At 43.8% G+C, this 27,228-nt stretch overlaps 2 protein-coding genes across 14 annotated transcripts in view; both read left to right on the top strand.

Annotated features, from left to right (window-relative positions):
• Positions 1–1,409: 1,409 nt before the first annotated feature.
• Positions 1,410–14,955, top strand: LOC104629975 (transient receptor potential cation channel subfamily V member 2). Of its 13 annotated transcripts, none has more exons than XM_075771173.1 (18): positions 1,410–1,582; positions 2,277–2,535; positions 3,305–3,422; positions 4,345–4,642; positions 5,293–5,426; positions 5,764–5,916; positions 6,610–6,750; positions 7,234–7,532; positions 7,968–8,144; positions 8,590–8,748; positions 8,879–8,974; positions 9,499–9,569; positions 10,276–10,441; positions 11,189–11,255; positions 11,343–11,650; positions 12,049–12,167; positions 12,955–13,049; positions 13,825–14,384. In XM_075771173.1, the coding sequence occupies exons 4-18, from the start codon at positions 4,404–4,406 to the stop codon at positions 13,953–13,955; spliced, it is 2,355 nt and encodes a 784-aa protein (XP_075627288.1). In that variant the 5' UTR covers positions 1,410–1,582; positions 2,277–2,535; positions 3,305–3,422; positions 4,345–4,403; the 3' UTR covers positions 13,956–14,384. The 13 variants fall into 13 exon arrangements, with proteins under 13 accessions (XP_075627288.1, XP_075627286.1, XP_075627292.1 ...); XM_075771171.1 differs by lacking the exon at positions 1,410–1,582 and adding an exon at positions 2,851–3,036 and having other exon boundaries at positions 2,148–2,535; positions 13,825–14,955; XM_075771175.1 differs by lacking the exons at positions 1,410–1,582; positions 2,277–2,535 and adding exons at positions 2,569–2,658; positions 2,879–3,036.
• A 140-nt stretch (positions 14,956–15,095) lies between these two features.
• The window catches only part of ITGAE (integrin subunit alpha E), a 33,812-nt gene continuing 21,679 nt past the window's right edge, over positions 15,096–27,228 (top strand). Inside the window, exons 1-9 of the mRNA XM_075771165.1 lie at positions 15,096–16,174; positions 21,976–22,090; positions 23,069–23,166; positions 23,579–23,649; positions 24,176–24,293; positions 24,934–25,074; positions 25,433–25,554; positions 26,208–26,359; positions 26,992–27,145. Of these exons, the coding sequence (XP_075627280.1) occupies positions 16,126–16,174; positions 21,976–22,090; positions 23,069–23,166; positions 23,579–23,649; positions 24,176–24,293; positions 24,934–25,074; positions 25,433–25,554; positions 26,208–26,359; positions 26,992–27,145 (1,020 nt within the window). The 5' untranslated portion in view covers positions 15,096–16,125. The remainder of the gene's footprint in view (positions 16,175–21,975; positions 22,091–23,068; positions 23,167–23,578; positions 23,650–24,175; positions 24,294–24,933; positions 25,075–25,432; positions 25,555–26,207; positions 26,360–26,991; positions 27,146–27,228) is intronic.

Raw genomic sequence — 27,228 nt, 5'->3', positions numbered from 1 at the left:
CAGAAAGTGATCTTCCTCATGCTCCCTTTTGCCTTCTGTTGTAGCAGGTTCCCATCGTTGCTTTCCTGCCATGAATTACGGTGCTTCTTCATGTATCATCTATAATTATAATTATGAAAATATTTTATAATATTATGAAAATTATTGATTTGACTGAAAATTTCACTTAGTAGTTAAAGAGTTTGACTTCTCTGATCATGGATTTAAGGTTTCCACAGAATATGTGTCTCCTGTCAGGAGAAACTTAATGCCATCAGACTCATTTGCATCAGCAAAATAAGTACTGAGCAATTGCAAGATTCCTCCTTGTTCCCCCAAATAAAAGCCTCAAAAGGCAAGAGGATCACACGTTGCTTTTGAAAACTGAGGCTGGCACATAGCCATAATTAAATTGCTTCTGTTGTTCTCTGTGTGTGCTGCTTTGGATGGCTTTCTCCTGAGTCCTGTGAGCGACCAGGATTTTAAAATTTGGTGGCAAGATGCTTGTTAAGCATCATAAGCAGCTCAGCTGGCTAGTGCTCAGCAGTGACATAATCCCATTACTGACCTCGGAACACTGTCACTGGCAAGTGTGAATTTGGGCAGATCTCATGGCTTTTTTCTGCCTTGCTTCTCCCTTCTCTGAAATGGAAGTGCAAGTGTTTACCCTAGTGTACTCTCCGTGAAGGCATGTGCGCATGTGTGTCTGCATACCAAAGTTCCTGTGTTCCCCCAGCAGCTCTATGTTTCTGTTTTGCTGTGGTGACCTCTCAGCTGGCAGCGATTCCTTTCCCAGCAAGCTGCACATTCTCTTTCCTCTGTGTAAGCTATTAAAACCAGATGCGCAGAAAGAACTCTGTTATGGTGTGCTTTTTGTGGGCTGATTTCATTCCTCGGCTGGAATGGTGAGCTGACTCCCATGAAAGCTGGGGGAAAAGCCCAAGAGGATTTAAACCCGTAAGTCTGAGCTCAGCTCCCGGGGCCTGAATCTATGTCTGTTGATATCACAGTAAATTAAACGAAACATGACAAAAGCAAACTGTACTAAATCGGTAAGAGGCTGGAACAAGGAGAGGTGAGAGATGAGATCTGGTCATGCATTTATCTACATATGTTTATATGTTACTCTGTGGGTCCTAATAAATCATTCAGCCTGGAAAGAATAAGTAGCTTGGAGTTGTTCCTATATCAGCTTAATTTTGAAACACAGGAATCTGAGGAATAAGTTTGTGATCTCATGCAAAACCATGAAAGAGGAAAAGGCACCCTGCCATTTAATGGATGTATTTATAGGAAGGTCTTCTCACAGCCTGCATCTGACTCAAAGTAGGAGCCATCTGGGAATGTTTCGGTGGGTGGCGGCCGCATTCCAGGAAGCCCCACATCATCCTGTGGTCCCGTCAGATGAGGATTGCTTTAGGCAGCAACATTGCACTGGGGAAGGCTGTTGAGACTGTGGGTGCTGAATGTCATCCTTCGTTGATGCTGTGGGAAATAATGATCACGCTGCCTCCTCAGGTCTCAGTTCTGCTTGGAGTGGGAGAGAAAAAACTAAGACACGTGGCGTGGGCTGATGTCCTCTGTTTCCCAGGTGTCCTGTTTGGTGAGTGAAGGGGTATTAGTGTGTGTGCACGGTATTAACTGCAGTCAGTTGTGGGGATGGTCAGTCCGTGCTTCCAGAACCTCCACACCTCTCCAGGACCTGCGTTCCTTTGGAGAACCACCCATTAGGAAATGGGCACTAATGGCAAATTAAGTAACCAGTGGCCTAAGTGTTTTGGAGCTGGGGCTGCTTTGTGCAGTCTCCGGTGCTTGTGATGAGCAGCTGACACTGTGTACTTTGTAGGGTAATGTTCTGGCGAGTTTATTATTTCATATGGTTTGCGCTGCCTTGTAACCGGGGTGTGTGAAGTGTGAGGAGAACTGGCTTCCCACAGAAACAGTTGACCTCAGATATTTCAATGCATACTTGCTTGTCCTGGGGCGGAGGGAGCCTTGTGACAAACCTCACCACTAAACCATGGTCTGTAGCACTGTCAGGGTCGAATCAGCCGCCTCCCTTGAGATCTGAGCAGGCTGTTTCTGGAAGCGAGATGTCGCCTCCATACGTACAGGCAGGGGTTAAGCATTATAAATTTGCAATAGCCAGCCAGCTTTCCCATATAAGAGCAGTGCACTCATTGGCTCTCCCTTTTACTGAGAAATCTATCTAGTCATTTCCAGTGCAAGCCCTTCTTCACTTTGCAGAAAGCTACACAGTTGAGTGCATAACAATCCGTGGTTATTCTTTCTCACAGGCAGCTTGGATTTTCTCATGGACCACCACCAAGTAGGAGTTCGACGTGCCATTAATAGACTGCTAATATGAGTGTGGTCTTCTCTGCAGAAGAGGAGGACTCTCACCCATGGATGTAAATAACTTGGACTCTGCTTTCGTGCTTATTAACACTTGTTGGTATTTGAATTGGTTTCTACTGAGAGATTATTTGCCCTCTGAAGGATCCGTTGGGACTCCTTGTCAGATCAGTTCTTGGGTGGAGCTTGCAGCAACTTGGGGTAAGTGCTGTGCTCTTCCTCCTTTGACAGCAGGGCTTTTACTGAGAGATTATTTACCCTCTGAAGGATTCGTTGGGACTCCTTGTCAGATCAGTTCTTGGGTGGAGCTTGCAGGAACTTGGGGTAAGTGCTGTGCTCTTCCTCCTTTGACAGCAGGGCTTTTTGTGCTGCGCTACTCAATGGTTTGGTAAAGTCGCAGAAACAAACAACTCAGTTCTTGAGAAGTGAAAGTTGAGTTGGCAAACAGAGAGTGCTCTCTGTGTTGCCTAGGGACACACAAAGTGAATGTATACATCATAGGGTCCTTTTTTATAGGACCATTTTGCTCTTGCTTTTAAACCAGACAGTCTGTCTGTACAAGCCTGACAATAAATAACTCGGGCGCTGTGGAGAGATGGAAACTGCAGCTGAGAAATGATTTTGGGGAAAGGAAGACAGAAAAGCACAAGCAAACTGTTATGGAAGTACAAATAGCCCTCTAAAGGATCAGCAAATGTACCAGTAAGTGTTTTGGGGGAGGAAATAAGTCTGAAATGGGATTATAGGGTGCATGCCTGCGTGTGCAGAGGAATGTTTGTCATTCAAGTGCAGACTAAACTGAGTGGCTGAATTATCATAATGGTTCGTCTTAAAATCACCCCTTGGATTTCTGGCTGTGAGCTGCATAAAGATGTTTGGTGGCTGTTTTCTGCCTAGAATTCTGTTTCTCCACATCCTAATCTAAGCCAGAATGCTTATGCTGTGTCAATTTACCTCTTTGCTGGTACAGGCTATGGAGTCAGACTGTAGTCCCAGCAAGGGAGATTTCTCTTCAGAGAAAACCTGTTAACCATTTGGAGGGAGTACATGTGAATAAGACGGGGTTATTAAGAAAAGCTCTGCTTCAGGTTGGTAATCATGGATGTTTCCTTCCTGCCTCACAAACAGTGTGTGAATCTGCAGTCGTATGCTGACCACAGATAGCTTGTGTTGGGTGTGGATCTGAGATGTACCCAGATATATGAGGAGATGTCTCAAAAGAGTTAAAAAAGGAGTACATGACATGAGATAAGAGAAGTGGGCTGGCTGGGTGCTCTGATAACCCTGATGCTCTTTGTACAGCAGATCTTGGGAGAGCTGTGCTCTGTTCAGGCTCTGAGGGCTGCGAGTGTCCCCATGGCAGCTGGGGTGTGTGCCTGTGCTGTGGAGCTGGAAGTTCAAAGCCTGTGCTCACATGGATAGCCAACAGCTCCAAACACTGGGGAGATCCCACTCTTTTTGCCCCAGGATGAAATGCGAGAATGGGGGGGGGACAATGCGTCATTTGCGCATATGTTTTCCCTGTAGAAATAGTGTAATGCTTACCAACAGAGAACATGAACAAACTTATCACTCTGTTCCAAAGCAGGCCTACAGTTAATGTTATCTTCCTGGCCCCTTGGTGACTAGCCTGCGTTGGCTGCACTGAGACAAGAACAATGATCGTAGCCTCCTAAAGATCCACTTTCTTTCCCTTTTATGTAAGGAGCCTGTGCTGCTGCCAACAGGTGAGGTCATCTCACAAAGGGGGTTCCGATATTCTGCAGACAAGTTGTCTGTATTTCATGAACTGCTTCTGAACTTTTCTTCACCAGTGGTTCCCTATTTAGAGGTCTTGATCGTTTATTCAAATACTCCTACTGTGCAGAGTTTTACTGAATCTCTCTCTCAAGGGACCCGTAGTCAACTGTAGGAACGCTGGACCTGGAAACATGCTTTCCTCTCTCTGTGCTGCACCAAATACATTCTAGGTTTGTGACAACTTGTGTTAATTCTCCCTCTCCCTTGCAGGTTTAGTATCCCAGTGGGGAGAACATCTTTGGTGATCTGCAAGACCATCTCTACTAGAAATGGATAACTTCACAAATGGGCAGCCGGGCCCAGGTCAGAGGAACAGGTTGATAGGATTGCTAGAAACAGATGACAGTGTCCAGGAAGATAAACCTGCATCTAGTAAAAAGGAAGAAAGATCAGGACATGGAAAGAAAGGAGAGCCACGGCCCCTGGAGACACCTTATCAGAAGGAGAGCAGTGACTTTCCTCCTAAAGTCAAGATTAATCTGAACTATCGGCCAGGACTTGTCAGCAAGTGAGTAACTGTTGGGTATTTGACAGGGGTGCGATCCCTGTTGGTCTGTGCTGATCCCTGCTGGTAGGGGCCTACAGAATTTACCAAGTCTAAACTAAAAGCGGCAATGTAGGAATATTACAGGTATCTGGTGGGAGGTAATTAAAAGCAGAAAAGGGACATATTAGCCCTTTCCTTCTGCACTCAGAGGGAATGTGTATGGTGTGTGTTGTGGTGTGTTTGGGGTGTATCTGAACTAACACTGAATAAGCCAAGTTGGGTGTAAGAGCAGCTTAGCATGGAGCCCTGTGCAACTGAACTGTTCTTGCCAGGGAGGGGTGTAAACCAGCTCACAGAGTGCTTCGCACCATGTGATGGGACTGACTGGTCCTGCAGCTATCTTGGGCTTCTCCGTCTTTGTGCTCTGGATGCATTCCAGGGTTGCACATCAGACTGGATCTGGGAAGAGCTCCAGCTGATGGAAAGAGCAGCCACTTAAGAGAATTCTGGGAAATAACTGTCTCTCCTTTTCCCTTGACTCAAAAATAAAATACTGGGTTTTTTTCTGACAAACTTTTCTGCCTCCCTCCTTTCTTACACCGTCCCACTAGAACTTATTGCAGACTCTTCTTCTCACCAGAACTTCTTAACGCTTTGCATTTCTTCCGTAGCCAAAAGGACCCAAATCGCTTTGACAGAGACAGGCTCTTCAGCGCGGTCTCAAGGGGCAGCCCTGAGGCACTGGATGGTTTACTTGAGTACCTTAGGAGGAGCTCCAAATTTCTCACCAATTCTGAATACACAGGTAGATTCCCGTTCAATACGCCATAAACAGGGTTAGCAGAGGCAGCACTTGTTAATGTAGGAGAGAAGCAGGGGAACCTGCTTGTCATTTTTTGCTTTCTCCAGCCCTCTGTTTATTTTTTTTATTTTTCTAATGTCCGTCTGAGGATGGACAATGCCATTAATGATATATATCCTAAGGCTTTTGCCTCTACTGCAGACTAAAAAAACTGAGAAAGGCCTTTAAAATTATTGTATTTGATTCTACAGTGACAGTTAAATTCTGGGCACACTGAGTCGGGTAATGCAGATGTGTGCAAAGCACATGCACAACCCATTCGATACTCTTTTTCTACTAGATGCAAAGACTGGGAAGACCTGCTTAATGAAAGCCCTGTTGAACTTAAAAAATGGAAAGAATGACACAATCCCACTTTTGCTGGAAATAGACCAAAAGACACAGAATCCCAGGCCACTTGTCAATGTGGCATGCTCTGATTGTTACTACAGAGGTAAGATTTCTGTTCTGATGCTGTGTCAAAGCAGCCTCCCCATTAGACAGGTGGGATGTGCAGATACAAGGAAAATGAGGGGAACTGGAGCTTATGCAGAGTTCTGGTACAGTTCCAGTAAGAGCCTACTCACTTTTTAGTCCTGATTTCTGATTCTGGTCTGTGTCGTCTTCAGCCCTGAATTACATGCTTCACTTCTGCAACTTTGTTCTCAGTCTATAAAACAGAAATGATAGACATTTAATAACTGAGGAATATGAGAATATTTGCTTTGGAAAGCTTCAAAAGCACATCTAAAATTGAAAAAAAAATAGTGTATCGCTATTAAAGAATGAATCCTGCTGGTTGGGTTATCCTTTTAATAGCAGATATGCAGCATAGTCGTGTACATGTATGGTTGTCTTTATCCCCTCATACCTGCTTGGGATCTTAGTGCCAGGCAGGGGTAATTGCGGGTCTCATGTTGAATTTCTGATAGTCTTGGGGCTTGTCCTCTGCCTCAGTGTTTGCAACGTGCTTTTGCAATGAATGCTGTTGAAAGTCTTCAATGGCCACCCATCCTTGCCCAATGCTGAGGCTGCAGGATTGCTGTGCAGAACGTACAGTGATTGTTGAAATGGCGTTTTGCTGAAGAGTCCTTTGTCTGTTCCCTCTGACAGTGGCACCAAGTGATAGGTTTTACTGTTTCCTTAGGCCAGACAGCACTCCATATTGCCATAGAGAAAAGGAGCCTAGATTTAGTGAAACTTCTGGTAGAGAATGGAGCTGATGTCCATGCCAGAGCCCATGGTGAATTCTTCAGGAAAAAGAAAGAAGGAGTTTACTTTTATTTTGGTGAGTCAGTGTGGAACATGTTCCTTTGCTTTTTTTATTGCCTTACTGTATGTGATGCCGCTAATTCTCAGTTGGGTTCACCCCTCTGTGTGTGGGTTGCCATCACCACTGTCCTGTAATCAAGCTCTTGACTTACTTGAATGGCAGGATCCTTTCACAGACTGAGGTGTCCAGTGAGCATTTGCCATCATCTTTGGTTTTACCTATTTAATCCCATCTGAGAGGCTTCAGACAGAGACACATACTTGGTTAGTTTAGCCAAATTAGGGATCTGGGAAAGTGTTTCAGCTGCCCTCAGAAACAAGGAGTAGTTGTTTACTGCAAAACCCTTTCTGAATCTTGAGATACTGAGAAAGAATTTGTTCTGTGTTCCAGTCGTAAAACTGTAGCTAAATATATTTTCCTATAATGGCCTTTTTTCTTTCTTTAATTTTTTTCTGCCCTTTTCTGCTTCCCCTCCAAATACTGTCCTAATCTCTTCAGGTGAACTTCCCCTCTCCTTGGCTGCTTGTACCAACCAGCTTGAGGTGGTGGAATATCTTCTAAACAATCCACACCAGAAAGCCAGGCTCCAGGAGCAGGATACACAGGGCAACACAGTCCTCCATGCCCTGGTGATGATTGCTGATGACACTGAGGAGAACACCAAGTTTGTGAGCACAACATACATTGAGATCTTGAAGGCAGGTGTGAAGGTTGATCCAACGTGGAAACTGGAGGAGATAGTGAATTATGATGGATTAAATCCTCTGCAGCTTGCTGCCAAGACAGGCAAAGTGGAGGTACAATCAACCAGAGGGAATCCCTGGGGTTGCTGAGAAACAAGGAAGACTGGAGCATACATCCTTAGTGTAGCAGTGGGGTTTGATGTAGGAGCATCTTGCACCCAACTCATAGTAATGCTGCTGACAGTGGCAGTGCCACAGGACACAACAAGGAAGGCCACCTCCAGGCCACTCCAGTTAGTGTCCTACAGAGTCTCAGCTGGCTGCTGTGGCTCTGTCCCAGCCAATACAGCTGGTCTGGACCAAAACTGGTTCTACTCCTGGAAGAGCTGGTACAAGGTGTAGTTAGATTGCCTGCTTTTAGCCAGATAGTCTGGTGTTTGGAGATATCAAAGTGTATAATGCAGAAAGTCAGGCATCCTGTATTTGAAGGTGATTTGGGCATGCTTGTGTCATTCTACATCTTCATTACATACACATTTTTCTCTTCAGATCTTCAAGCACATCATCCAAAGAGAGATCAAAGACCCAGTCTACAGGCACCTGTCACGCAAGTTCACTGAGTGGACCTATGGACCTATCCACGTGTCTCTCTATGACTTGTCCTCTATAGACAGCTTTGAGGAAAATTCTGTGCTGGAGATTCTGGCATACAGCAGTGACACACCGGTGAGTGCTTTTACTAAAATTCAAAGACAGCAACGTTTTTATTCTGCTTTTCTATAGTGTTGCTGTATAATTGTGCAAATAATTTCAAGTTAATGTGGTGTTTCACATGATCATTTTTCTGGAAAAGAAAGGCACGATGGAAGTATTTGCATTTTTTATTATTTATAGTCTGCTTGGTATGCCTCTGATAATCTATAATATGAGAGAAATTTTTGATCCTTTGGTTGTCCTAAGTCTGGGTGTGTCCAAACACCTCGATGAAGCCAAGCAGAAGTAACTTCTTGTGGGATGGTTGATTTCTTTCATACTGAAAGGCCTGACTGAATAAACCCTTGGTGATACCCTAGTTGGAGCCACTGAACTCCAACCCTGAAAAGGACAGTCCTCTGGTGAATTTGCATTCCTGTTGATACAAGGGTACATTTTGTTGTTTGTTTTTCCACAGAATCGGTACAAGATGGTGGTTTTGGAGCCACTGAACAAACTGCTTCAGCAAAAATGGGAAACGTTTGCTTCCAAGAGATTCTACTTCAGTTTTGTCTCATACTTGTCATTCATGATCATCTTTACAGCCATTGCATACTATCAACCCTTACGGGTAAAGGTAGGTCCAATCTTCTTTTATCTGGAAAGGCCTGAATGGATGGAGCTGAGTTTAAAAGGCATGGAGTGGTTATCATCACTATCTCTGCCTGGCTTCAGTGCTTTGGGTTTTTTTTGTTTTTATCTTGCAGCCTTCATTTCCAGTGGAGTTCACGGCTGGAGGCTTCCTGTGGGTCTCTGGACTGATCATTATCTTGCTAGGAGGCATTTATCTAATCTTTGCACAGGTATGGGGACCTCTTGTCTGGTTTCGTTGTAAGAAAAAAGGAAACTACCACTGACTTGGAGGCAATAGATTTGAGTTCTCCTGATGTCAGGATGTGCATGAGTGCATGGCAGGAGGGAATCCTGCTCCAAGACACTTACAGTGTCAGCGTGATCTAGCAGTGATGGGGTGGCACAAGCTAGGTTGCTGGGCAAGAGGAAGAATAGGTTCACAACAGCCAATAATTATGAGAGACTTCTGTGATTTATGGTACTAAAATGTATCCTTGGCATTTAATGCAGTCTATTAATAAAGACATTGGGCTGAGCGATGATTCAGCCCTTGTTTATCCTTGCCCTTTATAAATGAGGCTTTTTTGTCATCTTGGAAGGATGACTAGCTGAAATTTGGGATCTTGAAAATGAAAGCATGAAGAGGAGCTTATGGAGCAAACCTTTGCCCTGAGCTAGGTGTGCTAGGCAGGAATCACTCTCTAGCATGCCCTGTGTTTTTGATGAATGGCTGCCCTTGATTTTTCTCTATTAGAGTCTGTACTTGCGGAGGAGACGCCAGTCCCTGAAGACTATGTGTTCTGACAGCTGCATTGAGATCTTGATGTATGTCTCTTGAGGTTTTTTGCACAATGAAAGCATGGGTGACATTGGTTCTCTGCTGTGTGCATCTAAGTTGCCCTAGCATTACTAGAGAGATGGTGAGCAGGAAAGACTTCTTCTCTGCCACTGTCTCCTCTTTCCATCCCTTCCCTGCTTGCTGCTTCTACCTGCTGCATCTTGTCATAACTCTTTGTTGTAACGAACTTTGCTGGGTAGAATCTGTTCTTGGATTTGTAGCAGAACACAGTGAAGGTCAGACCCTCAGTTATTCCACAGTTAAGATACACTTGTTAGAAAAAGAGCTCAAGTTCTTAATCATATGGTCATTGTGGCTCAGAATTGGTTGAAAGGAAAATAACTTCTCAGTTTTCTGAGGAGAAATGTGTATAGAGGCATGTGTGTGCATGTATGTATGTGTGCATGTGTTTATAAGTGTTAACATTTTTTTCCATTTAATATCAGTTACATCAAGCAGTTCGGAGTTTCCATACTGTGAGATTAACCAGTTCATAACAAAACTGCAACAGTTTGTGGGTCTGGTTATAACAGGATTTGCTTATATAAACTATGTGTCTGATTAACTGCCACTTCATATGCTCCACGTAGCCTCGTAAAATATGTTTGCTTTTCCTTGCAAAACAGAACAGATCTGCAAATGGGCCTCTTTGTTGAGGTAAGTCACTGTGTCACTCATTCTGTTTCTCTCCAGCTTCATCCAGGCTTTCTCATTGCTGCTGTCAGCAGTCCTGTATGGTGCAAGTTCAGAGAACTATGTGGCGGTGATGGTGTTCTCCCTGCTTTTGGGATGGGTGAACATGCTGTATTACACTCGGGGCTTTCAACGCACTGGGATCTACAGTGTCATGATACAGAAGGTCAGTATTCGGAAAAAACTTTGTATGAAAAGGTTTTGGGTGTGAGGAACTAATAGAAGTCCTGCAATTACCTTTCTTCTTTCAGGACCATGAGAACCATAAATGGGATTGATGTACTGACTATAGAAGTAAAGGTGTTGCAGGAGATTAGATCAGTGTCTTCAAGGAAGTACAATTGCAGCAAACTACTAGTTTGTTATCTTTGAATATAGCAAGTGACAGCGGCTGACAGTGGTTTGTCATAAACCAACTCAAAACTAGCAGTCAAAACCAATGCGAGTGCCCTGGAACTGTTAAGCTTGGGCTGAGAAGTGTTTCCCAGGTCCACAGAGGAATCTGGGACTAGAAAGGCAAGAGAAAGCAGAGGTGAAATGAGGTGCCGGGAAAGAATTCTGATCACCACTTGTGTGAAACCCAGTGGAGATGGAAGAGAGAGATGTGTGTGCTGAAACTATGTGGGAACAGCCATACTGGGGAACTGATGTCGTTGTTTCAAAGAACCTATTCATACAAACATAACAACAAATAAGTTCATGTAGTACTCTCAGATTAAGCTATCAATGATGCTGCTTACCTGAGGAAGTAATTTAACATGTATTAGTAGTTTCTTAAACTGGATAAAAGCATTTTCCAACTTGCTTTCAGTATTGTTACTGGGGGTTGGTTTATGATGTGTGAGAACAGGAGATAATCCTGGCAGTTTCATGTGAGATAAAGAATGGCACCACCTCCTGATTTGTGTTTCAGACTATCCTGAGAGATCTGCTCCGTTTCCTTTTGGTTTATATGATCTTCCTCTTTGGCTTTGCTGCAGGTAAGGACTTACTCAGCATTATGTTGTAGGCTGGGCTGCAAGAAGTAAATCTTTCTGAGGAGGATTCAAATTCTGTTTTTCTCATAGCTCTGGTTACGCTGATGGGGGATGCTCCTTCAGTCTCTCAGAACAAGTCTCTTGCTCAGCTGGAGAGCACTGGGAGCCATGCTATGTATGGTGGGCTGCTTAGTGTCTCCCTGGAGCTCTTCAAGATCACTATTGGGATGGGCGACCTGGATTTCCAGGAACATGCCAGATTCAGATACTTCGTCATGCTCCTGCTGCTTCTCTTTGTGATCCTCACTTACATTCTTCTGCTCAACATGCTGATTGCACTCATGAGCGAGACTGTCACAGATATTTCTGGTTATAGCAAAAGCGTCTGGAAGCTGCAGGTGAGACTTGATGCTGCTCAGCAGTTATGTCGTGGCCCACACTCCTACTTGAGTCTCATAACATCGGAGATGACAGTGCCTGTCTTTGTCCTAAGCCTCAGCTATAAACTTATCTTTTACATAAATTTCCCACTCTGGGGGTAAATACTAACATCATTTTAGATGTATTTAAAGCTCATGCTGTTTGCATGGCTACCAGCCAGCCCAGATCCACGAGCATAAGTAACTTGAGAGAGTGAGTAACTAACTGGTACTATTAAGCTAAGGAGCACTTTGGGATTGTGTTCCAAAGTGATTTTCTGAGTCAAAGTAGTTGCTGATTGGGGAGGATTTAATTGAAAAGCGGGACTGGGCTCTGTATGCTCTGTTTTCTCTCTGACATGGACTTTTTCTTTCAGAGGGCGATTGCTATTCTAGAAATAGAGAAGGCCTGGCTGTGGCGCCAGGGTGGGAAGAGGAGATCTGGCTGCTTTGTGTCAGTGGGCCTCAATAAGAAAGATGAGAGGTGGTGTTTCAGGTAAGACAGATGTACCATTACCCCTTCCACTCCAGCCTAGTGACGGGTTCCCATGACTCACAAGCTGGTAACTCAGAACCACCACAGGGAATTTCTGCGCTGACTCAAGAGTGACTCAACCACATGTTCCTGGGTACATGCAAATCGGTTGGTGGTTGCAGTGGTGGAAGTTTCAGAACTAGTTGAGCCGCCAGCATTGTCACCAAGACATGCTGTCACCAAACGATGTCCTGTTTGACCTACATCTGCGCGAGTGGCTACAGTAGCGGGGTGTCAGCAGTGATGCTTTCTTTGCTGCTGCGAGCTGTGCCCAGAGCAGGCTGCGGTGGAGGGATGCAGGCTGGTGGCCCCTTGGCTCAGGAGCATGCAACACGAGGGGGCAGCACTCTTCTTCACATATAGGGGCTGGGAGAGCAGATGAACCTTTCTCCACCCAACCAACAGTGCTGCAGGCAGCACTTCTCTAACTCCAGGGTGTTACGGAGCACGTATAGAAAGTGGAACTAGGAGCCTCCTTTGTATTAAGTATGTTTCCTGTGAGGAACTGGAGTATTTTGAAATAACATAGACCAGCACACAATATGCAGCGGGAGAGGATATTTACCTCATGGAGCTTAGACTACAGAACATCTTTACTCAAAGAAAAGCTCTGTACGGTGTTGCTGCTACAGCCAAACCATTAGGATTGTGTTGGCAGGATGAGCTGGGTTGGGATATTGCAGAACAATGAGATCTGGATTGAAATGCTATGCTCCATGCATCAGTCTGTTACATTTTGTCTCTCCAGAGTAGAGGAAATTAAATGGACAAATTGGGCAAAGGACGTGGGAGTTCTCAAGGAAGACCCTGGAAACACCAGCGATTCAGAAATAAATCCAGAAGGTAAATTAAATGATGAAGAAAAGTCTTCAGTATCCTTTTAGCTTCCTGCTCAGCAACTGCTCTTGGCATGTTATTATGTCTTTGGTAACAGAAATTTTAGGCAGGCCAGCTTGCTCATGAAATTGCTTCCACACAGCATCCCTCAATAGCAGCAGCATCACTTTTCAGCTGAGAAAATAAAGAATTACAGTAGGTGTGGATCTGGTCAGAGTTTGGCAACAAATAATGAGAATGAAGGAGATGCCATTCCTACTTACCTCTGGTAGAAATGGGCAGGAAACGCTGCTGAGAAAAGCGAGGGCTGTTCTTCCCTTTGACTCAGTAGCCCAAATGCATGGTGCTTTTTCTAGGAAAGGTAAAATTTAGGCCCATTCATACTGCAAGTGTTAAAATCACAGGACTTGTAGAGCACAAATCAGGGCGTTAACACTGGCAACTTTGTCAAATTCTACCGGAGACAATTACATTTCCTTTCCTCGTTACACCTGGGAAGCAATTCTGTGTGGAAAATGGAGAGCTGTTCATTTCTCTAGAAATATTTTGTTCAGCCTGGCAGGTTTGGGCAGAAGCTCCGCTGGATTTAAATACAGCTTCCTGGTCTTCCAGCGTAGGTTCTTCCTAGACAACAGTTTTCTAGGATTGGGGAGGTTGCAACACTTAAAATACTATCTGGTGTATGTTGGGTTTTCCCTAAACCTGCACTCTTCTAAAAACTGGGTCCCTTTGTCAGCTTCCTGCTGACAAAGGGCTGCTCTTTTTATGTCTCCTGCTGTAGAGACAAGATCATGGAAACGGATGCCACAGAAACAACTGAGATCAGCTGTTTCAGAGGAGCAGTCACTATTGCAGCCCCAGCTATCAGCAACTGAGATGATGCCTCTAGAGGGACAAACCAGAAATCTTTAGCAGGCTTTCTGGATTGCAACTTTGCTTCCAACTTCAAAGGAGTAGTTCTTCTTATAGTGGCTGGAAGAATTGAAGGCATTATCAGTATTAAAGTGCATTTCATTGAAGATGGTGGTTCAGCCTGTGGCTTAAAATATTTTCATGCACTTTAATCATTAATTTCCTCAGAAGAAACTATTTTTACGCAACGTTCTCTGCCTGACACTTTCTTCTTACTATGTCTAAAGGTGCAAGAGCAAGATCATAAGGGCAGTGGGGAGTGGTCTTTGGGAAGGCAGTGCTTTCTGAACTGTGTAGAAATAATGCTGTTTGCCATAGAGAAGCAGAGGATGGAGTGACCTATCTAAGAATGGGCTGACTGTTACTCTTTTGTCACAAGAGACTGCACTGAAGTGCTTTGGAATAAAGAGTGTTGTAGAGTCATGAAAAGTTGCTAAGGATGGAGTTGGCTTCTGTGCAAAACACTGTCAGTGTGGGACATAAGTGGACAAATACTCGGTCTTCAGTCATCGAGAGCCTTACTGAGGTTTTGTGTCAGTACCTGCAGCGCTTGGCGTTTAGCCCACAGCAGAATTCTCATTTTATAGTATTATAATGAAATCGTTTGCACAATGTGCACATTTGCTTAAGAACGCAAAAGTGATGTGGGTTTCCTGGACCTGTAACTTCACATGGTGAATTTCTGAAACATCTGTCTTTCACAGGCTGCTTTTTCTCTGTAGAGAATCCTGCATGTGGTTTCTGAGAGACAGATGGGCCAAAATACATCGTGTGGTTAACACTTACTGTCAGTCTTAGTGGGCATCCTGTCTTGCTGTAGATGATTACAAGGACCTCATTGCTTTTTGTAATGCGCACACTGCATCAGACAGGATGGGAAGCATACTTTAAACTCTGCGGAAAAGAGATAAAAATGAGCTGTCTCACTTTCTATATTTAAAAATAATAACGTGTAATACTTCTGTAAACTGTCAATATAGCAAGTTTACTTAATTGAAAATATTCATCCTTGGATATATTTTCAGAGCTTCAGCCCCTCTCAAAAAGGAAGAGAATATGTAATCAGTGTGGACTGTTAGGCCTTATCAAATTCCTGATTATGTTTCACCCAGCACTGTGCTGACCTCACTGCCACGCAAATTAACTCTTGTTTTTCATGATCTCATGTCAGTTTACACAGCCACATCTGAAAACGTAACAGCTGATGTTGCATTGGGTGCATCTTTCATACAGGAAATGGCTAGTGATAACCCTGAAAGAGCTGCAGACAACAAATTTTGGCACCACTTTTCCTTCAGTAAGATAAACTCTGTAACTCAAGTTCTCCTGTCTCTCATTTCTACTCTGAGCAAGTGAAGCTAGGAGGTTTGTCTTTTGGAGACAGCCATCTTAATCCTGTTGCTTACTACATGCACGTGACTGGCAGCAAAAGCATTGCTTTTAAAACTTATTTATTTTAAAACTTATTCACTGTCACTGCAATTGGGTTCTTCCCCTGTGCTGGGCAATTCCCTCTGCAGCTTTGCTGCATTGGGTCTCTGAATTGTAACTAACTTTTCTTGCTCCAGCTTCTGCTGTTTTCTTGCTTTGTGAAGCCTTCAGCTGCTTTTTCCATCTATGGCTTTGTCCTAATTGTTCCCAAAATTTGGCAAGGTGCTCATTGCACAAAAGGATCATCTGGCATATGGGAATCTGTTGCTGTGCTTGGTGCTTTGCTGTGGTAGGGACACTTCGAGATTCTCAAGAAATACAGAATCAGATCTGCCAGATCTCTGCCTGGAGTTTTAATAAACAACCAAAGAGAAATCTTGCTTACTGGTAGTGGTTTTGATAGCTGTGGGCTGTGACAGCTTGCTTTCAAGATAACCTTGCCTCTTCAGCCATTCCTTGAACCTGCTTCTCTTTAAATCCTTTTCTTAAGCTTGCAGTGTTAGATTTTCTTTTGATCTGCACCAAAAATGTTCTTAAATATCCAGTGTCTGCTGTGAACCAGGGCCTTGGCATTCCTTGTGCTTCACAGTCACGCCACAGACCACCAGTTCCAGACCTCTCAAGCTCATGAAGGATGATGGACAGCAGACAGGCACATGCAGCAAACAGATGTGTCAGGTTGGGCAGAAGATTTAGCAGTGCCCAAGCTGCACTGCACTGTACAGTTCTTTGATGTGCTATGGAAAAAAGGAGATTTTTGAGGAGTTACAACCTCTCTGTAGTGAGAGGTGAGTCAGCACTATTGAGGTTAATATCAGTAACCTCCCAGTCTTCTGTATTCTTAATGCACGAGGCTCCCCTTGGGTTTCACCATCTGAACCACTTCCCATTTTGGTCACATTACAAACAGGAAGGCTGCCTGGGGTTTATTTTGTGGGATGTCTGCAGTACCTTGCAAGAGGAAGGACTTACAAGCTGGTTCATAGCTTTGAAGGCCCAACAGGATTTTGGGATCCACTCTTAATAGATCATAATGTTTTGTCAGGAAACGCTTCAGTCATTACACAAGAAATTATCAACGGATGACGTGCCCTCTCCCTTCTACCTCTTGTGACAGATAAACCCACCTGCATGTATCCCGTCCCTATGCAAATGGAGAAGCTTTGCAGGGCTCATCTGAGAAAAAAACTAAACCAAAACCAGAAAACAACTCAGAAACCTTTCACGAACATCAGTGAAGGAATAGCTGTAGTTTCTCTCCTCTGTCTACTCTGTATGTATGAGCCATGGAGACTCTGACGGCCCAGCCATGCCATGAAGAAAAGGCACCACACTTATCTGTATAATTTTCTTAACAGAAACTTCATGTCTGGTTTGTATGTTTCCCAGTTCCCCATAAGGACATTTTCCTCAGGGGTATAAGTGGAAGCAAGACTTTCTTGTTCCTCAAATGCTTTGCACGTTTTATTTTATTGTTGGTTTTTTTCCCCCGCTTTTTTCAAAGCGTGCTCTGAAGCTGAAGCCAGTATGGGGAGGTTGTCTTGGTTGATTCCCTCTCTCTTCATCTCTTCATGACCCCACTTGTAACTGAACATACTTTCCATTGCCTCTGTAGTGAGCAAAAGGAGTCTTTGAAATGTGACAAGCAAAAGGGCTCAGACGAAGAACAGATACTTTATGTAGGTCTACATAAGCCACAAAGAGCTATTTCTGAAGCAGTGCAACTGGCAGATTTCTCAGCTGGACTGTTCCTGTGGGTAGTTACCAGTTTTCTTCTTCTTTGCTGCATTTAAGAAATTTCATTTCCTGCTTTGGTACTATAATGAAAATAAAATTGAGAAAAAAAGACATTTTAAAAGAAGACTGTTCCACTTTGCAACCTCACATTTGCTTCAGCAGTGGGGTAAAAGTGGGGCCAGACCGGACCAGGGAAGGCCTCAGAAAGACGTGACTGCTGCTGCCTTGGGGCTGACACCAAACTGTTACTAAAATCTGAGTGTGAACAGTGTTTGCTTCGCTTTCTCTTTTGACATAAACTTTTTTCAGTTCAGATTTGTGAGATGTAGAATGCTACAGCATTTCTGGACTGTGAGGATGGTTGTCAAATGTTTTAAACACAGGGAGTCTTAGAGGAAGAGAGTTGGAAGTTTGCTAGCAAGTGTGTGATTTGTTCCGCTCTTTTCTGACAGTGCTTGGAAAATTTACACTCTTTGGGTGAAGAGAACCGCATCTCTGGAACGGCTTCCCTCCTGCTTCCAAAAGGATTTGCTATGCAGTTAACTCTTCTGGTTGCTCGGTATTTGCTATTTCAGCTCCTTTAGCACTTGTAATAACAACACACTACATCCAAATAATACTTGCTACACAGTACTCTGATAGTATGAACTATTAGGGAGTAATTCTGTGCTAGTCTGGTCCAGACTAGGGTGAACAGTACAGAGGAACAAGGGATCAATAGAAACCAAAGAATTGTTGCTAGAGGGGAGAAGAGATGTGCAGAATCCCTTCACGTACCCTGGGCATCCTGCCCTGAAATGTCACTGTTTCTGACACCAATAATATACAAAATAAAAGGGGAACACCAAGTGCTGTGTGCGTGTGAGCTCGGGGGGGAACACCTGCATTAAAAAAATTACTATGAGTGACATCTGAGAGCTGACATCTCTCTTAAATCCCTGCTGTGAGATCACTCGAGTCAATCTGCTTGCACATTTTGATGGCATGTCCCCGTAGCAAGCACCAAAGGACAAGGTAGATGGACAGTACAAACATAGACCCTAGCGACTTCTCCAGACAGATCCTTTTGTTCTAGGTATACTAAAGAATGCTGATGGACAGAGATGGAGACACTGCTAAAAACTACCTGTCAGTAACATAAGTTTACCTTTTAGCAGATCGTTGCATCTGCAGTTTTATTAAAATGTCACTAGTGTACGCCTTGAAACCTCAGTTAGGAAATCCACAATAGAGTCACTGTCTCAGCAAGCACAATGAGGCATGCAGATCTGGAGAATCATCAGAGGAAGAGAGCAGCTTTTGCCTGATACCTCCAGCCCTCCTCTTTCCTTCACCGTAAAGCTGGGAACAATGAGATTGCTCCTGTATCTGTTCTTCCTAATGAGTGAGTCTTATCTCTCTATTTGTTTTACATATGTTAGAAAATAAAAGTCTTCGTCCAGAAACAAAGTAATTTCTGGAGACTCGGCTTGGTCCCTTAATGTGAGCCAACAAAACGATTCTTATGTAGAAAGTTCAGGATGTTTGGATTTGTATGGGAAGTCCTTAGTTTGTGATGTGTTTTTCTACTATTTCAGAGAAATTCATACATTTGTGTGGAGAGAGTTTTATAGTTCATCCTTAGTGGGAAAAAACTGGCTGCCTGGTGAAATTATGCTCTCAAATACAAAGCTAACAAGCTGTGTTTGGCCTTTTATAGTTTTTTATTTGTTTGTCTGTTTGCTTGTAGTGAAGTAGGTGAGAGTAGAACGTAGGTGAGATTTTTTTTATATTCTTCCCTTTCTAGTGTCATTTTAGATACACCTTGGATTCAGCAGTATGCGCTGTCAGAGAGAGACTTCCCACAAATTTTTGCCTTGTTGTGTCAAGTAACATAAGTTTGTGTCAAGTAAAGCATAAGTACAGATTAGAAGGAATGTTTCCTGAGTCACAGTCTGCATCCACGTCATTCTGTAGCCTCGTGGGGACAGTTCTGTCACAAATTTCTCTCTTAGCTACCCAGAAAGGGTAACCCTGTGGCACTGCTACTCTATTAGCTCAAGCAATGGACAACTGCACTGGGGATGTTACTGGCCCCTCTTCCAGCAACTCCACAAATAAATGCTAGTTTGATTCTGTATGATAGAATTTCTGTTTGTCTGGTTCCCTTTTCAAAAGACTCATTACCATACGTATCTACTCCATCTGTACAGAAAGAATATTATTCTTTAAGTATTCATTTCATGCCCTCGTAGGCTTTCTGACAAGCTTTATGCTTCCAGTGTGTTTGGGAAAAAATTGTCATGAATTTTATTCTATCAATGAGATGCCCATCAAGTTCTCTGTAGCTTGCTTTGCTTTGATTTTAGATTTAACACCAAGATTTATGTTCTACTGTTTTCCTTACTTAGGTTTGACTTTTACGTGTTGTATGATTATATATTATTTCTGCTAATATCTTTCTTCTCATGCTTGTCATTATGCTAGGTAGCTCCTAGCTTTGTAAACATAAATCCTTAATGATTATGCCCACAGAACTTACTGATGTTTTCTCAAATCTTCATCTTTCTTGATTTGGCTTATGCAAAATTAAGATGGAGTCATTGGTGGAGGCTTCTATCCTTGTGTGATTCTGTTGATCTTTTCTATCGCTCTTCTCTAGCAACCTTTATTTTTATTTGTGGGTTTTACTTTTGAAAGTGGTAATGCAGAAAAATGTAGCTGTCTGACCTGATGGGTCTCGGTAATCTTAGAATTAATCTAGCAGATCTGTGCTGAGCATCTAAACTCTACAGATAATTTGTCTCTGTAGTTGGCTAGTCAGGAACACACACTGACGTGTGTGTGTGGGTTTTATTCCATTTAAGTACAGTGCACTTAATTTCAATAACTAAAGTGCTAAACCCCCCTGCATCCTCTGTGTTGGAAATGCCTGTGAACAGGGACTCAGGAGCAAAAAGTTCAAATCACTTGGCTTGGCAGGATGGCAGCAGCAGAACTAAGTGCAGAATTGAGCCTCCGGTTCCAGGCTAAATCCCATACGGGCACAGGAATATTCACAAGAGTGAGGTTAGGTCCCTGGCCATTGTTTTTAAGTTTTGTTGCCTGCTTGAGAATTGTCCCTGACTTCAAAGGTGACTGAACTTCCCAGGGAGCTTGTTCCAGTGTATCTGGAATTCTGGTTTTGTTTTAAAAGAAGTTTGCTGGAAGCCTTTGTAAATGCGTGGTATCGTTAGGCTGATAGTCTTGCAGTGGAAACATACACAGATGCCTAGGAGCATCTCTGAGTTAATTTTGGTGTTTTAACTGGTAAAGTGGGATTTGCAAGGCAAGGTGGTAGGTCGGGATGGTGTACCTTCGTTCTGAAAGGGATCCATGCCGTGTGCCTGAAGTATGGAGCATTTCAGGAAGCAGAAGCAAAGACTAACAGTTCACACTGTTTGCACGTTTCATGTCATTGCTCCAACTGCGATATTTCAATACTTTCACCTGTGCTTTCATAGCCAGGCTGGGAAATGACATAGAATTGATTGCATAAGCTCAGATTCAGCTCTGAGTAAAATTAGAATCAGGAAAGACTCTAGATGGACACAAGGACAGAATTTGACCTCTTGTTACTGTATCAGAGGTTATAGTAGAAATGCTAGACTGTGTGTTTAAATGCAGAGTCAGCCTACAGCTTCTAGACTTGGAGTTGGGCATTCAAAGCAGGGATTTTAGGCTGGAGTAATTTGTGAAATTCAGATTTTGTACTTTTCTTTTGTTCTAGTTTCAAACAGGGACAGAGTTTGTGATCGGAGTCACTTGGGCTTGTTCCTGAGGTTAGTGTGGAGTTTTCAAAGTTGCATTGTGACTGACAGAGGTTTGGTGATACAGTACGGCTCAGTGCTTGAAATTACAGCAAGTATAGTAGCTTGCCTTTCAGGCATCCTACTTTGTGACATTTTCAGTCTGTCACTTAGAGACAAGTATATTTATCTTTCCAGCCTGTGCATTTACTGACGTTAACACATTTAAAGAAATGAAGAGTTGAAGTGTGAACAGAAATAAGGGCTGGCTTGCCACAGAGTCTTACAGCTAAAACTTTTTTGTGGGCTGCCTTGCAAGTAAAAGTCTTACAGCTAAAACTTTTTTGTGGGCTGCCTTGCAAGTAAAAGTGCATTCATGCAGGAAAAAAAGTTGCCTTTAGGATCCCAATTCAGTTACAGCTCTGTAATGCGTAGAAGTTTTTCTTCTTTTTCTTTTTTCTTATGGCTATTTTGTATCTATTTTGAGAAGTTACTGGACTTTTAGCAGAGCTTCATCCTCAGCAGAGTATCCATCACATTTGGCACCAATTTGCTCCCTTGCTGCCAAGCTCTGAGATTTTTGTTATCATCCCACAAAATATATGTTCTCTTACCACGTTTATGGCAACCCTACTCTTGTGGGGAATAATCCCAGCTGCTACCTAAACTGCTTATTCTTTAATCTCATGGGTTTCAGTCTCCCGGTCTGTTGAATATCAACTTTACAAGAAGTGAATCCACTGGTGCCACCCTGAAGTGGCACCACTTGCACAAAACCTAGAGTTTTGTTTCCTCTCCTGCCTAAACACAGACTTGTGAGCTTCAGCTAGTAGGAATGTTTTGTGATATCCAAGATGGACTTTCATAGCAGAACAACAGGACGTGCGGTACTTTATTTTTCATTAGGCTGGGCAAGAAAATCCTTTGTTAATCTAAATCAGTGAAATCTCCATAGCTTGGTATCTTCCTCCCACCAGCTGCCTCTGCTGCCATGGTGGGCAGGGTTCAGGGATAGCTGGCTCAAGAGCCTGTTAACTGTGACTCTACAGATCACCGTCTACACTCATTTATTTATTTGTTTCCAGTGGTCAAGTCCTTGAGGAGCTTTAATGTTGACACTGGCAAGACGTGGATCACACCACACACAGCCTCTCTGCTGTGGCCCACGGTTCTTCAGCACTCGGATGGGAACACAACCATGTAAGGAACAGAAGAAAGAAAAACATACCCAGACTTCCTTATGAATGCACGTAGCCTGAGGTCATGTAGCACCTTGCTTTCTACAACTGTTAGCACAGGTTCCTCTGCCTGGGACCCAGAATTGTTCCTCAGTTCTCAGGGGCTGATGGGCGGTGTTAGAGCTTCATCACTGTGAGGGTGTACATTGTCAGAACTGTGAGTCTTCACGATGCTTCTCCCCTCACCCACAGCTAAGTCGTGGCACTGTACAGAAAGGATGTCTGCTCATTTAACCAAATGGCAGAAAGAAGCAGCTGGGTTTTTGCAGTACTTCCTCGCATACTGCATCCTTGCTGGGGCTGCAGCAGTCACTGCATCCACCTGCTGTCAAGAATATGTTGTGAGCTTGGTCTGAAGACCATAAAGGGTTGGAAACTGCTGTATTTTGATTATTGGGTCTGTAAGGGAAGAGAAATGGATGGCTAGGCTGGTGAACAGAAGCCCATCACAAGTAGTTGCTATAGAGATAACCTATATTATGCTGAGCAGCTTGCTCAGGCTGTGGAGCAGACAGCGTATTTTAAGTTTTAGAGCATAGAAACTTTTCTAGCCCCTGAGCAGAAATTGGCTGACTCAAAGAACAATCTCCATTTCATACAGCAATGCTGCCGTTTCCTAGTACGGTGGTTGGACTTCCTTGCTGCACCTTCCCCTTTATGGGCAGGTCACTTCCAGACCTCTTCCTTGGTCTGGGATAGCTCTCCTGAATTCATAGTTTAGATAATGGGAAGGATGATGATTTGTGGGAGAAAATAAGTGTTTTTCTCTTAGTGGCTGATTCAACTCAAAACCACACTGGTGCCCAGTTAATTAAGAGACATTATCAGAATAATGAGTGGCCACCCTGGCACACAGATGATTTTTGGCACTCTGCACTGCCAAAGGACTCTGCCTGATTGTGCACCTTCCCTCTTCTCCACCTTTTTTCTCATTCCACAGGATTTTGGTTACTTCCTCAGTAGACAAGGGGCTGGGCAGGCTGAGGAAGTGCACTGTTTTGCAGGAGGAGATCCAGTGCCAGGAGATACCTCTGCGAGGTACGGTCCCGCATCCCCTTCCCAATTCTTGCTTTGCCATGGGCAAAAGGGAGTGCAGAGGTGTTTCAGAGAGACCTGGACATGCTGCTAGGTCCCTCAGATCAGGGAAGTGCAAACCCACGGTCCCAGTGTTGGGAGTGATGTGTCTGGAGGCTGCAAGACCTCTTCTGTTTAAGTCTTCACCTAAACTTTGCTGGAATACAAGCCAAAGTTTTTTGTTTCCACTATAGTCAACACTGCTACAGTTGCCGATAATATTAATTCTGAGTTGATCTTCTAGAAGAGCAGATACAGCTGACCTCAGCAGTTGTAGCCTTTCTCCGTATTTAATCTGTCTGCCCAAGGCTGACAAGTACCGTATCCATTTCAATTTTGTTCTCCTTCATTCATTCAATTATTCATTCAATTTCAGGAAAGATTAAAGGCTCCAAAAACATCCAGGATGGTGGCATAGCTATCGACAGGAATTCAGACTGGATCCTGGTAAGGGACTGAAAATATCTATGGCTGGGAATGACTGTATTTTTTCCAAAATGGTCTGTATTTTTGCTGGAAAATGCAAATGAGCAGACATAACAGAAGGACAAAGGCTGAAAGCTCTTGGCTGGATACTGGCTGTCTGCAAAGCCAGCTGGTGCATTGCCTGCCACGAGGAAAAAACTGAGAAGGGCCCTTCTCATCAGCTGAGGACTGCAGTAGACCTTGTACTTCACTGCAGCCACTCCCACTCATAGGAGAAGGGAGGACTGGCAGAGGAGTCTTAGGAGAGCCACTGATTTGGAGGCTAACATCTCAGTCTGGTGAGCCCTCCAGCCCAACTCTTTGCTCCAGCGCAGGGCTGAAGTCCTGGGTAACCTCATGTGGCAGGGCTCACACCAGGGAAGGTGCTGTTTTACTCTCACTAGGCTTTCAGCGCTGTGCAGGGGATGCTGAATGTTTTTCAGATGGCATCTTCAGTCATCCTGCAGCTTTGCTCATCATTCATTAGCCTTCCCTGCTGTCCCCACAGGCTTGCCTGCAGAAGAAGCACCGCCGAGCCTTCACCACTACGGAGGATATGAACGGAGTCTGTACTCTGCTCACTGCTGACTTGCGCAGCACAGCTTTCCTCAACCTCACCAAGATGGGTATAGGAGCAAAGCCAGTACTGTGCCTGTGCAGAGGGACAGAAATAATGGCACGAGGCACTGCTCTAATAGCAGGGGCCTTCTGAGTTCCTAGCCAGCAAGGTCTACAGTCTACTGGGAGAGACTAAAAACTGAATTTTGATGTGTATTTTACTGACTTCAGCAGGGTTACAAGGTTCAGCCTTGAAGACTAGCACACAGCAGCAGGGATTTTCTGTTGTGGTGTCCCATGCATTCAAAAGATGCAGCTCTTAAGCCAGAATTTAGAAAAGCATCGACATTCCTAGTGGACAGATGTGACAAAATCCAGTGGGATTTTTAAAAATGCCTGGGCACTCAAGGCTGCTCCTTCCAATTTTATGGGCTATTGGGCATTTAATCAAGGGAGCAGAGAGCTGGTCTGATTGTTTAGCCTTGCTCTGCATCTTGCAGTCACTGCAAAGAAGCAAAGAAGTTTAAATTAGACACCTAGATGGTCTCGTTCCATCTTCAGTTGTCTAACTGCTATGAACAGTCTGATCCTCAGGTCTTCGGCAAATTTGGGAACCTGGGTGGAAACAGATCCTGAGTTTAAGGTGTGTTAATTAGAGTATTTTCAAAAGGTAGAGTGTATTTTGTTCTTGCTTTTTAAATTCTCTAGTTGAGACCAAATTAAACAGCATTCCAAGTAAAAACAGCAGAGAAAAGATTAGCGACACCAGCAGCTCTGTCAGCGCAGACAACACCAGCGGTGCTTGTGGTGAGCTCTTTGGCAGCACAGGGAACAACCACATGTGCAAAGGTGGGTAGTGGACATGAACAAGCATGACTTCTTTCTTTATTAGCTGAGTTTGAAGCAGCTTGCATTCATCTGGTGAGAGAGAGTTGGGGAAGAAAAGGTTGAGGTTTTGAAGGTTATTTGCAATGGCAAATTTCAGTCATTATTACAGTCATCGTTCACTGAGATTTTTTTAAAAATAAAACCTGTCACTACAGCATAGACCACATCTTCAGCTAGACCTGCTTTCAGACTGGCTGGATGGTGCTGTAGTCAAGTTTTTTGTTGTTTAATAATATGTCAATGTTCTTGAACTCTTGTTGAATGTTATGCTGTTTAAGTGTCCCTTCAAACGTCCTCTTACATTTAACTGCACTGACAGAACTGGGAACAGAGATTGCTGTCATTCTGGGTGGATCAGAGAACACCAAGCCAGATGATTTCCAAAATGCCAAGACATCTATCCTCAGTATGATGAAGTCAATGTGGCAGAAATGCTCGAAGGTGTGTGAACCTCCTTAGAGTCTCATAACCTGATAGGCAGGATGGATCAGAGTTCTAATGAAGAATGGAAAGTCTCCTGGTTCACATAATTATTGCTTTTTAAACTTCACAGTGATGCTGGTAATAATTCTATTCTAATGCAAGAGTTAAATGTTTGTGAGCCAAGGAGGAGCAGCTGAAGAGGGAAGTGAAAGAGCTAGGAGTGGGTTTTCATGCCAGAAGCATGCTTAGATATTTTACCAGGCAAATCTCTCAGGGCACCTTGAAGCAGTACACACAAAAATAAGGAGTGAAGCTTATAAGCCATTACTTTAAATGATTTAAATAAATCTGAGGACAAAGTGAGGCTGAGCCACATGGTCATGAAAGGTCTAGCCAGATAGATAAATGCAGGAAATACAGACAGAGGAATCGTTGTCTTGAGCCAAAGAAAATGAAGTCAGTTCCTGGAACTGATCCAAAAGGGGTCACCAGAATACAAATGTGTGATGGAGACAGAGGGATAAAGGCAGTTGTCTACCTATGACTTGCAATATCTGCTTTCTGTGTTTGTGCAGTAAAGTTTGGGACTAAACATGGCACTCTGAGGGACTTAGGGATCCTGCCTTAGATCTCGTCTAACCAGCTCTGGCTTTGCCATCTGCTTTCTCCAGATCAGGTTTGCTGTGGTGCAGCATAGAGCACAGATCCAAACTGAACTGAGCCTGCAAGAAAGCTGCGACAGACTAACTGCTTTCTTCAAAGTCCGAAACATCAAGCAACAGAGCTCACGGACTGACATCGCAGCTGCACTGCAGCATGTGTTGTGAGTTCATGTGTCTCAAGAAGCTCCAGGAACACTCAAGTGATTCCTTGTGTTTCACCAATCCAGCCTCCTGCACCTCCTCTCTACTCTTCTTTCTCTTGCTCCCTTTCCAATGCTTCTCTTAGTGACAGGCTCTGCCAGCTGAGCCCTGTGAATGAATCTGGGGGACCATCAGGTCCACAAGGAGAAATTGCCAAGAGGCAAAGTGTGAAATCCTTCCTGGCTGATGCAGGGGCTTCAGAATGAAAGTTCAGTCACCTGAGTCTTGCCTTAAGCATGTGGTCATTTGTAGACCCGAGGCCTTTCCCATCTTTTTCACTGCTCTGCTGCGTCTCTGGGAGTCATGCTTTCCCTCTTGACTCCATTTTCTTCTCAGTAGCACGACTCTAACAATTCTGATCCACACTGTAAAAATGCCCCATATGCACTTGTGAAAGTGCTTGTGAAGTCAGAGCTACCAGTTGTGGACAGCCAACGTCCCTGGAAAGCATAAATCTTTGTGCACGTTTGCCTTGCATGTCTGTACTCTTGTGAGCTCAATGAACAGCAGCACCCTGCCACCAACACCGACATTTCTAGCTCTGCAGATGTGGTTTGTCCCATGAAATACCTCTAGGCTTCTGTTTCCACAGGGATAAAGTCTTTGATGAAAGCCATGGCTCCAGCCAGACTGGTGACAAGATAATCATTGTCATGGCATCTGAGCAAGTGTTTCTGGACAACCATAGATTGAGAAATGTGATGAACTCCCTGGAAATGGCTATGGTCAAACTCTATGCTCCTGAGGTGAGTGGGAAGCACCATCAAAGCTACACCTTTTTGCATCAAAGCACATATATAGAGGAGTGATGATTCCCTCAATCCCATGT

This window comes from Balearica regulorum, chromosome 19 (genome assembly GCF_011004875.1).
Source record: "Balearica regulorum gibbericeps isolate bBalReg1 chromosome 19, bBalReg1.pri, whole genome shotgun sequence".
NCBI lineage: Eukaryota > Metazoa > Chordata > Aves > Gruiformes > Gruidae > Balearica > Balearica regulorum.
This window is presented reverse-complemented; position numbering and strand designations above follow the sequence as displayed.